General features: G+C 39.6%; 1 protein-coding gene across 1 annotated transcript in view; it reads right to left on the bottom strand.

Annotated features, from left to right (window-relative positions):
- YTHDC2 (YTH N6-methyladenosine RNA binding protein C2) overlaps window positions 1-9,094 on the bottom strand; it is a 69,026-nt gene extending 59,932 nt beyond the window's left edge. Inside the window, exons 1-3 of the mRNA XM_052646837.1 lie at window positions 8,911-9,094; window positions 7,042-7,132; window positions 285-481 (exon numbers count right to left, since the gene is read on the bottom strand). Coding sequence (XP_052502797.1) covers window positions 285-481; window positions 7,042-7,132; window positions 8,911-9,094 — 472 coding nt within the window. The remainder of the gene's footprint in view (window positions 1-284; window positions 482-7,041; window positions 7,133-8,910) is intronic.
- Window positions 9,095-12,901: the final 3,807 nt, after the last annotated feature.

Genomic DNA, 12,901 nt, shown 5'->3' with positions numbered 1-12,901 from the left:
TACTATACTGTCCAGCACACAATAAGTGCTCAATAAATGGTTAGCTATTACTGTAACATGCAAACAAAGAGACAAAAACAAAAACCTCGTCTAACTTAATAACATGCTTTAACACTGCATTTCATTACAAAATTTTTACAAATGCTAATCATTTCAAACAAACTTATTCACAATGAGAAATCTTAATGTTGTTTTAAAATGTTAAAAAAATTTTAATGTAAAGTGGAAAAAGAATAGTCATTCAATAAAAGGATAAACAAGGAATCTCCCCAGAAAATACATACCAGCTTCAACAGCAAACACATTTCCTCTTTCTGTTTTAGGCAGAAGTTCAGTACGCTCTTTATTGGTGACAGGAAATCTCTGAATTAGGCTCCTAACAGCATGTTTTGTATTATGAGTCAAATTACAGGTCATCATTGCATGAGCTGTTTCTGATCCATCTTTCTTCTTCACAGTTAGGTATCTATTTGCTCCCTTTCTGAATATTAATAAAAATCATTTATTTACTATATAAGTCAATTTGTTCACATATGATGTATGGCTACTTAGAAAACATGTCTCAAGCAAAACACTGAAAAAGATCAAAATGCTTTGAGATAAGATGCTGAAAATCTCCAAAAATTTCAGTAAAAGGAATTGAGTGCCAAAGAGGCCACAAGACCATTTTCAATTAAAATTTCAAAATGCTGCAAATCCAATTTTAATCAGCAAAAAAATGCTTACTTACCCTTAAAGTTTGTCTTAGCAGGCTTCATGGTGGATGAAACATCACCAACTAATACATGCTGGGAAATATACAGAGGGAGAAAATCAATTTGAACAAAAGAACTAAAAATGATAATGAAAATGCCATGGTGGTCCAGTTATGACAGTGATCCAGACTAATATATCCCACTGAGCGTTTTCCCAGTATGCTGGTAATGTCACACTCCCATGAAAAACCTGTTAAGAAAGACAAGTTTAGTGGCTGAACAAAAAAAAATCAGCATTATTGATAAGCATTTTCAGATGTATACTGGAAAAAATAAATAAAAAGAAATCTTTCAAAGTTTCAGGCTCCAGCTTTTGATTATAAGGCAATGATGATTTATAACTGTTCTCAAGTTACTAGATTCTTCAACTAGTCCTAATTATATTTTTGATGACTTCTGTAGCTTCAAGAGTACTAAGTACAATGTCACACACAAAGAAAGTCCTCAGATGTATCTTGAAGGATTTAATAATACATGTCTATAATCTAGTACAATTGTAGTATTGGTAAAGAGCTCAGGCTCTGAAAGCACATAGCCTTGGATTTGAATCCTTCCTCTACCACTTACTAGCTGTGGGACCACAAGCAAATTATGTAATAGCTCTGAGTCTAAGATGATGATGATGATGATGATGATACCTGCCTCAAAGAACTATTAACATGATTAAATAAGATAGTGCATAAAGGGCAGTATCTGTTACTGTGTACATACTAAATATAATAAATGAAAGCAAATATTATAGCCAGGAAAAAATATCATTTCTTATACCAAAAAAGTTAACCAAAACTTTATAATAAAATTTTTGCAATTTGTTAATGCCACTATCACCGTACAAAAATGAGCAACAAAGCCACAATGAAAAGTACATGTATAATTTTTCTAATTCTCACTAGATTTAAAATTTTTTCAACAATACCTTCATTATAAAATGACATGAAACCGAAGATTAACCTATAGTTTTAGCTATAAGTCTTCTAAGTCTTGGTCTTCAATTTACCAAGATTTTTAATTTCTGAAACTTCCTCAATGAATCATAACCTTTCTATGCCATCATCTACTCCTGAACAAGTGCTTGAAGGTGAAGATGAAGTTGCTCAGTCATGTCCGACTCTTTGCGACCCCATGGACTGTAACCTACTGGGCTTCTCCGTCTATGGGATTCTCCAGGCAAGAATACTGGAGTGGATTGCCATTTCCTTCTCCAGGGGATCTTCCCAACCCAGGGATCAAACCCGGGTCTCCTGCATTGGAGGCAGACGCTTTAACCTCTGAGCCACCAGGGAAGCCCATACAAGTGCTTAGTGATGCTTAAATGATGACATAAAGATGAACTTATTAAAATTTAATCTTATCTAGAAATTTTAGTCAATTCCATGGTAAATCAGAATTATTGGGACAGGGGACCTGGTGGGCTGCCATCTGTGGGGTCACACAGAGTCGGACACAACTGAGGCGACTTAGCAGCAGCAGCAGCAGCAGAGATGTTCTCCGTAGTAGGTTCTTTTCCCATCAGTCACTCACTCCCCTTCTCCCCCGTTTACTTCATAAAATTTTAACTATAGAAGGCCAGAAGTGTGCTGAAATGAGCACTAGAGCAAGAGTCGGGAGGCCTGTGTTCACCTAGTAATAATCTTCCAAGTAACAATGTGATCAAAAATAAATTAATTTACTTCTCTGACACAGTAGAACCATTAATTTTAAAATCTCGAATATGTCTATCAGTTCCAAGATGTTTTAATTTTCTCAAAAATCATCTCAGCGAAATTTTCCTAGATTTTACTTTTAATTCTCTTTTATTCAATCATTCATCATATACTGAATACCTACTGTATGCCAGGCACTATGCTAGAGGCCAGGATTACAAAGTTGAGAATATACTCTTTCCTCAGTAAACTCACAACTAAATTAATAGGTTAGATTGAAACTTTCCTAACATAGACTGCCTAATAATCATACAGAATTAATGTATAAGAATGAGCTTCCCTGCAGGCTCAGTGATAAAGAGGAGATGCAGGAGATGCCACTCTGATCCCTGGGTCAGAAAGATCCCCTGGAGAAGAAAATGACAACCTACTCCAACATTCTTGCCTTGAAAATACCATGGAGAGAGGAGCCAGGTGGGCCTCAGTCCATAGGGTTGCAAAAGACAACAAAACAATGTATAAAAATAACTCATACTAAGCAGTGGGAGTACTTAGCCACTACCATTTAAAATTTACTAAATTCGGTTTGAACAGATGGTGGACAGAAAGATAATACCAACTTGCTAGTTTTTTTGTTTTAGTAAAAAATTCTATTTGTCAATATTAGTGCTGTTCCTATACCATTCAACACCACAGTGGCACTGATATATAATTCAAAAATTAGTGAAATTTTGGCAAAATATTCACTTTTTTATTGTGCAGATGAAAACATTCTATACAGCAGCTGTCCTAGGTAAATTAATACAACGAAATCTCACCATGACTTCATTTCAACGTAACACATTACCATGGGAGTCTAGCAGTCCCTTTACAAAGCAAAATTAACTAGAAACTACCTGCAAAATGTGGAAAAGATGCTAGATAAGTGACGTTCACAAGAAGTTTTAAAAATATAGTAACATGCAAGCCACATATGTCATATTTAAGTATAAATGGACTGAAAGTACAGGTGAGAACATTGTAACTTCTAATTTTCAAAGGGAAAAGTAATCATACATTATAATGAAGTTCTGCTATTTCAATAGCTTCTTCCTTTTAAAGAAATGATATAACTAATTATATCAAATGATGATGTAACTAATCAACTGCATATAACTACTGCAATTTTAATATTAATAAATTGTGGTGACCCAAGGATGAAAGAGCAGATAAAACCAAGGAGGGCCTTGGAATGTAGGAACAGAAAAACCAGACCCTTATTGTCCTTCCCTCCCACACCCATGTTGTAACTATTAACGAATTTCAGGTCCTCCTGAGCAGTATAACCTGTCTCCCCTTCTACCCCACAGGGAGAAGGTATTTGCCTTATTCTTCCCCTACTCAGTATATGGGCCTCATCCAATCAGCTAATGACTTGCAAGGCCCCTATTCTGCTCCTTGTGCCCTGGCTATAAAAATAGACCACGGACCTGTTCAATGTCCGTTCTCTCTTGGGCCAGCCCACTGTTCTAACAGCATCCCCCACTCTAATAAACTTTATTTCCCTCTCATTCTGTCTCATGTCTAGAAATTCTTTTCCAACCCACCAATGGACCGTGACATAAATGTTGCATTTACATAGTATGTTACTGAATAATTTACCTCAAATACAACCAGACAGCTATTTCCCACTTTACAAACCTGAGAACAGTTTAAAAATCTGCTGAAGAGCCAAATCTGAAATCACTACTTAAAAGTTCTCAGCCACCAAGGAATTAATGTCTTTATACAAAGATTCAAAGTCTTCCCTTATAACTCAGTTGGTAAAGAACCCACCTGCAATGCAGGAGACCTTGGTTCAATTCCCAGGTTAGGATGATCCCCTGGAAAAGGGACAGGCTACCCACTCCAGTATTCTGGCCTGGAGAATTTCATAGACTGTGTAGTCCAGGGGGTCACAAAGAGTCGGGCACGACTGAGTGATTTTCACTTCACTTCACAAAGATAATACACATTTGTTTAATGTCTAGCAAATACCTGATTTCATTTCCCTTTAATCTGTACTTCCACTAGGCAGAGAGAGGGGCTTCCCCAATGGCTCAGCAGGTAAAGAATCCACCTGCAGTGCAGGAGACACAGGAGATGCCAGTTCAATCCCTACGTCAGGAAGACCCCCTGGAGTAGGAAATGGCAACCCACTCCAGGATTCTTGCCTGGAAAATCCCATGGACAGAGGAGCCTGGTGGGCTACAGTCCAACGGGTGACAAAGAGTCAGACACTACTAAGCAACTAAGCACAGGCAGACAGATGCAAAGACCTAACTCCAAACCATTTTATCTTCAATACTGCAATACAAATATACAAATTTATTGAAGTTCACACCACACAAATCTATGCTTTTTTATGATTAGCTCAGAAATAATAAACCGAGTTAATTTTGTCACTAAACACAATTATTTCCATGTCATGCTCACTATGTTCGTGACCATTTCTTTTTCTTTTTGTGACTTAATGGACTATAAACAACTTAGAAATGAGCATTATCTAATATTTCTCTCTTAACTACTCATAGCTCCTAAAACATTGCTATGAATTCACTACAAACAACAAAAATTAATTAGCTAAACACTAACTATGTTTGATTGTTGGCTCTTCCGCTTGCTAGCTGTGTGAACTTGGGAAAACTTATATCTCCAACCTTGACTTGCCTCATCTGTTATATAGGAACCAGGTATTAAAAAAGTAGAGCCTACCATACAAGAATGTTGTGAGGATCAAATGATAATTTACTTAAAGCACCTAGCACAATGCCTGTCTCACAAGAGCACTTAATACATGTTAGCTACTGTTACACTATTATTTCTGCACATCACAGGGTTTTAATGGATTTCCAAAACTTCACTAACAGGGTTCCTCACTTTTAACCCAATTTTCTTATTTTAGCTGGGGGAAGAGAGGGGGAGTGCAGCATTCAGTCTTTGAGGGCAGAAGGTAAGGGAGGCAATAATTCAAATCCGAAAGGGAGGTCTTGTTGTAGGGTACAGCGTCCTGGTCAGGGTGAGAAAAATACTTGCATGCATGCCTGCATGTGTGCGTGCTCAGTCGTTAAATCATGTTGGACTATTGTGCCTCCATGTCCCACCAGGCTCCACTGTCTAAGGGATTTCTCAGGCAAGAATACTGGAGTGGGTTGTCATTTCCTCCTCCAGGGGATCTTCCCAAGCCAGGGATCGAAACAGCGTCTCCTGTATATCCTGCATTGGCAGGCAGATTCTTTACCACTGAGCCATCTGGGAAGCCCAAGTGAAATACTTGGATACCTGCTTAAGCAGCACCTTCAGCAATCACAAAATTAAAAACCTGTACTTGGAAAACCTGTTTTCATATACTTTATATCTATTCTCTCTACAAGTTTTTAAAGAGTTCACTTTGTAAGTTTCATTTTGTCTAACTTGGACTAAGACGAATAGGAAACAATTTTGTTTTATTCATGAACAAATTAAAGACTCAGAAAAGTGTGCTCTTAGAACCAAAACATAGTGATACCAGTTCAGGAAAAATGAAACAAATTATAAGGAGGTAAAATCTGGGGTATGGGAATACTTGACTGGAATTTCTAAGAAAATATAAGGATATAGTAAACAACACAAAACAAGTGCTATTCTAACAAGAGTATTTTCACCAAAAGGTGAACAGTTATTTAAAAAAAAACAAAATCAATTCAAAGCAAATTCAACTCTCTAAAAGGATATAAAAAACAAAATCCAACACACATAGCTTCATTTCAAAAGAAAGGATATTTTTTTAAAAAAGTGATCAGAAAAACAACTGTAAATTATCACACAGGAATTCTGCAATCTGTTTTTAAAACTCAAGTAAGAAGCTCAAAATAAACTGCAGGATCACAGAATCTCAACTAGCACAAAGAGATTAACTCTTTCATTTTTTTACATTAAAAAAAAAAAACTGGCATTTAAAGTTCAAGGACATGATCAAACTAAAGAATGAAGCACTGAGAGGCTGGGAGTAGAATCCAGGTTTCTTGCCCTTTTCTCCATACCTCTCAAATAGGTATAATGGAACCATAATACCAGGCACAAAAGGGAAAAAAAAAAGAGAAAGACTAATTTGCTAAATTAACAGAGTTAATTCTAGGAAATTTAAAAAAAAAAGATCTTTACTCAGGAGTGAACATAAGTTCCATTTCATTTAATCATTTCTAATCATCAGCTTTGTGACTTGGTATGAAAGAAAACAATAAGCATGTGTTCTAAAGCATACCATTATAGTACAGTAGCTTTGAAAGAGTTAAGTTCTGTTAATAATTGTATTTATTATTTTAAGACTATCCATTCTTCAAGAAAAAAAAAGAGCTTTGGTTTCTATAAAAAAGAAAATATCTTTCTGAATGCAATCAACTTCAACTTTTAAACCATTCTGCTAACATCTTAAAATTGATCTTCTCTCACCCTCTCCCAACCAGGGAAAACAAAAAAAGGTGGATAGGAAGAAAAGCAAAGAGTTGAGTTTGGTACAAACATAAATCAGATCTTCTATATACAATATAATTAAAGATGTGAATCTAAAACAGTTTAACTATTTAGTCAAAAACATTTCTCTTTTTCAATAAAGTTTTTTTAATTAAGAAAAGTTATCAGCTTACCCTTTACTTTTAGAAACCAAACCAAGAGACTGACTCAACCGATGAATAAAGGCTCTTTCTGTACTGGTCAAAGAAGAAGGAAATTCCATTTCTACATGGGAAAAAAAAAAAAAAACACACACACAAAGCATCATTTGCTGATAGGCAAATTTCTTTCAAAGTATTTCAGCACACATATATTCATAAAATTTGAAAAAAATCATATAAGCACATTTACCATATTTTATGTGAAAAGTAGATACAGGTATACCTCAGTGAGATTGTGGGTTTGGTTACAGACTCTTGCAATAAAACAAATATAATAAAAAATAATAAAGCAAGTCATACAAAATGTTTCAGTTTCCAGGGCCTATGCTGGTTTGTTCCTGGGCCTATTTATGGTTACACTACATTGTAGTCTATTAAATGTGCAATAGCATTATGTATTTAAAAACAATGTATACACAGTAATTTAAAAATACTTTATTGATAAAATATGCTAACCATCATCTGACAACAGAGAATTGCCACAAACCTTCAATTGTTTAAAAAAGAAAAAACTATTTTAAAAATCTGCAAACTAAAATAAAGTGTAATAATCAGCTATACCTGTACTAATTAATCACTTAATGTCTACCAGAATTCTGATATCAGTAACACTTAAACCTAAATATGATAAAGGACTCTGATGTTCACCAAAGATTACTACTCTTACTTGTGCTGAAATCTTGAGCTCCTATAAAAACTGATGAAGTTTACTATCTTAACTTACTTCTTATTTAATTAACAAAATGCTTATTTCCTTCAGTGAGGAGGTATGCTCAAGAATTATGAACGCTCAGCATCAGATTCCATTGTCTTTGCCTTCAAAACTGCACAGAATTAATATTTTACTGTCTCAGATAGTAAAATGTGGATATGCTGCGTATTTCTGGGGCTTCATACCTGTTTTCTTCTTCCTTTTTTTTAAGACGCTTTTAATTAAGCTTCCAGAGTAAGGGGCCCTTGCATTTAGACCCGCAAATCAGAATGAGCACTTAATATATACTGTACTGATCACAGGTCGACTGCTGGTTCTGCACTGTGTGACTCAAGTCGCTTTCTAACCTTAAGAGGTATGGAAGATGCTTTGTCTACCAGGAATTTAACTCCTTTTTTTTTTAACTGTTCAATAGAGTGATGCTTCCAGGATTTAAGCAAAGGACTACATGTTGCCACTTCATTTATCTGTACAGTCTCCTTCCGCTCCTCTACTTCCTTAACTCAAACTAAACCTACCTCGATTTAGAAAAAAAGAAAAAAAAAAAAGCAGGGGCTCAATGGCACCCCACTCCAGTACTCTTGCCTGGAAAATCCCATGGGCAGAGGAGCCTGGTAGGCTGCAGTCCATGGGGTCGCTAAGAGTCGGACACGACTGAGCGACTTCACTTTCACTTTTCACTGTCATGCATTGGAGAAGGAAATGGCAACCCACTCCAGCGTTCTTGCCTGGAGAATCCCAGGGACGGGGGAGCCTGGTGGGCTGCCGTCTCTGGGGTCGCACAGAGTCGGCCACGACTGAAGCGACTTAGCAGCAGCAGCAAACAATACCTAAAAGTTGTGGCAAAGCTACCGGAAGGCCTCTCCCTAGGGAAAGAAATGCCTCCTGCTACGGAGCAACCTGATTTTTGCGCTTTCGGACGCCACGAAGGGTCCCGAAACTTGGCTAAGCCGCAGGACTCTGCGGCCCCTCACGTCCCGGGAGAGGGCGACCACGCCGGCCGCCGCCCCCCGCCCTCCTCGCCTGGGCCGGGCCGTCTGCCCTCCCACGCGGGAGGCAGCCCCTGCCCACCAAGGGGCCGGGCTTCCGGGAGGTGGGGCAGCCGGCGGGGTCCCTGTCAGGAACCTCACCTCTCTGGTCCCCATAGCGGAAGCGCTCCAGAGCGATATTGACTGCGATCTTCACCTCCTCGTCTATACGAATGTCCTTCAGCCCCTTGGCACGGCCGCCGCCCCCAGGGCAACAGGGCGCGGGGCCGCCCCCGCCCCCACCGGGAGCCGGCGGCCGCGGGGAGACGCTGCTCGGCCTAGACATGGCCCTGAGGAGACGGTCTCCCCGCGACAGAGCCGCCAGGCCTGCCGGCTGACAGCCAACGAGAGTCAGACTGGGCCTCTCGCGCCCTTGCCGGGGCCGGACGGCCTCACAGGCGGCCTGCACTGCGCAGGGCGCACCAGAAAGCCCTCGGTCTCCACAACAGCCGGCGAGGCGCCGGCGCCCGGGAAACTCCAGCCCGGCAGACAGCGCGGCCGTGATGACGTCACCGGAGCCGGCGCCCGTGACCTCAGCGCGCAGGCCGCCCAGGCCTGGGGGCGCTCCACCCCAGTCTCCAGCTCGACAGCTCTGTTTCTCCCGGTTGTCTCCGGTCTGCAGCTACACCCTCACCGAGGAGCTCTTACTCGATCGCTGTGTGGTTAAATCCTTTGTTAATTCATTCAATAAGCATGTGTGGGCTCCTACTCTGTGTCCTAGATATACATTGGGAAACCAGACAGAAGGAGTTCCTGCCCTCAAGGAGTTTGTGTTCTATTGGGGGTAGTGTTGCCAGATTTAGTAAATAAAAATACAAGATGCCCCATTTATTTGAATGTCAGATAAAGAACAAAATTTTAGTATAGGGCTGCCCCATGCAATATTTGGGAGCACACAGACTAAAGAATTCCCTGGGCTTCCCTAGTGGCTCAGACAGTAAAGAATCGACCTGGGAGGCAGGGGGTTTGATTTCTGGCTTGGGAAGATACCCTGGGGAAGGGAATGACTACCCACTCCAGTATTCTTGCCTGTAGAATTCCGAGGACAAAGGAGCCTGGCCAGCTACAGTCTTAAGTTGGACACAACTGAGAACACAAGAATACTAGGAGTAAAGAATTACTCAGTATCTGAAATGCGAATTCAACTGAGTGGCCTTATTTGGCAACCCTAGATGGGAAAAACAGGCGATAACCAAAAAAAATGATTAAATGATAATTGTAAGTGCTATGTGAGGTAATGGAATAGGAAGATGGAACCTTTAGTCTGCGAAGTCAAGAAAGATTATGAGAATGTCCGTTTGCATTTATACAGTTACACTGACACAAACCTAAACCTAGCCACACTGCTTCCACTCTGGTTTTCCTATTATCCATTCTCCAGAAAGCAACTAGAATGATCTTTTTAAAAACATATTAAAAAGATCTTGGTTCTCAGTATCTTTGAGTTCCTTATCCACTGTTTCAACCAAACACTAAACCAAATTTTTTTTTCAATTCAGAAAGTTCCAAAGAGCAAAACTTGAATTTACTAGGCATTGCAACTATGTACACAGTATTTATATCCTATTAGGTATTATATGTGATTTAGAGATGATTCTAAGTATATAACAGGATGTCTATAGGTTATATGCAAATACTACTATTATTTTAAGGGCTTCCCTGATAGCTCAAGTTGGTAAAGAATCTTCCTGCTATGCAGGAGACCCTGGTTTGATTCCTGGGTCCAAAACATCCCTTGAAGAAGGGAAAGGCTACCCACTCCAGTATTCTGACCTGGAGAATTCCAGGACTGTATAGTCCATGGGGTCACAAAGAGTCAGACACGACTGAGCGACTTTCACTCAGTGCCATTTTATTTGAGGGACTTGGATTTTTGTATCCTCAAGGGGTTCTGGAACCAACTGCCTGCAGACAGAGAGACAACTGTACAAGCCAAGTAGGATAACATCCCTACACAAAGCACTCTTATCAGTCCCCACTGCAACTCTAAAATACCCTCATTTCCTTACTAAGACCCTTAAGACTGCATGATCCGGCATCTGTCTACCTCCATAAGGCTCATCTGTGACCATTCTCATCCTCACAGTGCTCAAATGCACTGATTCATTCCTGTCCCTTGAACATATCAAGCTCATTACTATCAGGGAAACTTTCCACTTGAACAGTTTCCTCCTGCACATGATTCATTCCTGTCCCTTGAACATATCAAGCTCATTACTATCAGGGAAACTTTCCACTTGAACAGTTTCCTCCTGCACATGACAGTCTCCCTCCCAATACTTCATATGAATGCCTCTTTCTCATCATTAAAGCCATCGTCATTATCCCTTACCTAGATAGGCTCTCCCACGGTAATCCATTATCATTTACTATTGTTTGAAATTACTTTATTTATATATTTATTATTTGCTCTTCCCACACAACATAAGCCTTTTAAGACCAGGAACCTTGTTTATCTTCTCTGACAATATTTCATCAGCAGCAAGAACTGTATGGTCATACAATAATTATTTATTGATTTTCCATATTATATAATAGAATCTGTAATTAAGATTTGTCATCTCTATCCTCTAGAAATTTTCTTCATAATTCTTGGAATCCTAATCAATTTGATTGATTAGGCAGGGGTGGGCAGTGGCCTGCTGCAGGGCTGGGGGCACTGAGTGTAGCAGGGCATGCATGGGACCTTTTGAAGGAGGAAGCCATTATCTTCATTACCTCCACCATAGTTTGGCCCCAGGTAAATAACAGGGATTTGATTTAGGTATATCTGAATGGTCTAGCAGTTTTCCCTACTTTCTTCAGTTTGAGTCTGTGGTAATAAGGAGTTCATGATCTGAGCCACAGTCAGCTCCTGGTCATGTTTTTGTTGACTGTATAGAGCTTCTCCATCTTTGGCTGCAAAGAATATAATCAATCTGATTTCAGTGTTGACCATCTGGTGATGTCCATGTGTAGAGTCTTCTCTTGTGTTGTTGGAAGAGGGTGTTTGCTATGACCAGTGCATTTTCTTGGCAAAACTCTATTAGTCTTTGCCCTGCTTCATTCCGCATTCAAATTGCCAACATCCGCTGGATCATGGAAAAAGCACTATGACTCTATGCAGATGACACTACCCTTATGGCAGAAAGTGAAGAGGAACTAAAGAGCCTTCTTGAAGCAGGGTGATAATATACAGCCTTGACGTACTCCTTTTCCTATATGGAACCAGTCTGTTGTTCCATGTCCAGTTCTAACTGTTGCTTCCTGACCTGCATACATATTTCTCAAGAGGCAAGTTAGGTGGTCTGGTATTCCCATCTCTTTCAGAATTTTCCACAGTTTCTTGTGATCCACACAGTCAAAGGCTTTGGCATAGTCAAGAAAGCAGAAATAGATGTTTTTCTGGAACTCTCTTGCTTTTTCCATGATCCAGCTGATGTTGGCAATTTGATCTCTGGTTCCTCAGCCTTTTCAAAAACCAGCTTGAACATCAAGGAGTTCACAGTTCACGTATTGCTGAAGCCTGACTTAGAGAATTTTGAGCATTACTTTACTAGCATGTGAGATGAGTGCAATTGTGCGGTAGTTTAAGCATTCTTTGGCATTGCCTTTCTTTGGGATTGGAATGAAAACTGACCTTTTCCAGTCCTGTGGCCACTGCTGAGTTTTCCAAATGTGCTGTCATATTGAGTGCAGCACTTTCACAGCATCATCTTTCAGGATTTGAAACAGCTCAACTGAAATTCCATCACCTCCACTAGCTTTGTTCGTAGTGATGATTTCTAAGGCCCACTTGACTTCACATTCCAAGATGTCTGGCTCTAGATGAGTGATCACATCATCATGATTATCTGGGTCATGAAGATCTTTTTTGTACAGTTCTTCCATGTATTCTTGCCACCTCTTCTTAATATCTGCTGCTTCTGTTAGGTCCAGACCATTTCTGTCCTTTATCGAGCCCATCTTTGCATGAAATGTTCCCTTGGTATCTCTAATTTTCTTGAAGAGATCTCTAGTCTTTCCCATTCTGTTGTTTCCTCTATTTCTTTGTATTGATCGCTGAAGAAGGCTTTCTGAACTGTTCTTGCTATTCTTTGGAACTCTGCATTCA

Source organism: Budorcas taxicolor, chromosome 10 (genome assembly GCF_023091745.1).
Source record: "Budorcas taxicolor isolate Tak-1 chromosome 10, Takin1.1, whole genome shotgun sequence".
Classification (NCBI taxonomy): Eukaryota; Metazoa; Chordata; class Mammalia; order Artiodactyla; family Bovidae; genus Budorcas; species Budorcas taxicolor.
Note: the sequence above shows the minus strand (reverse complement) of the source record. Positions and strands in the feature narration are given on the sequence as shown.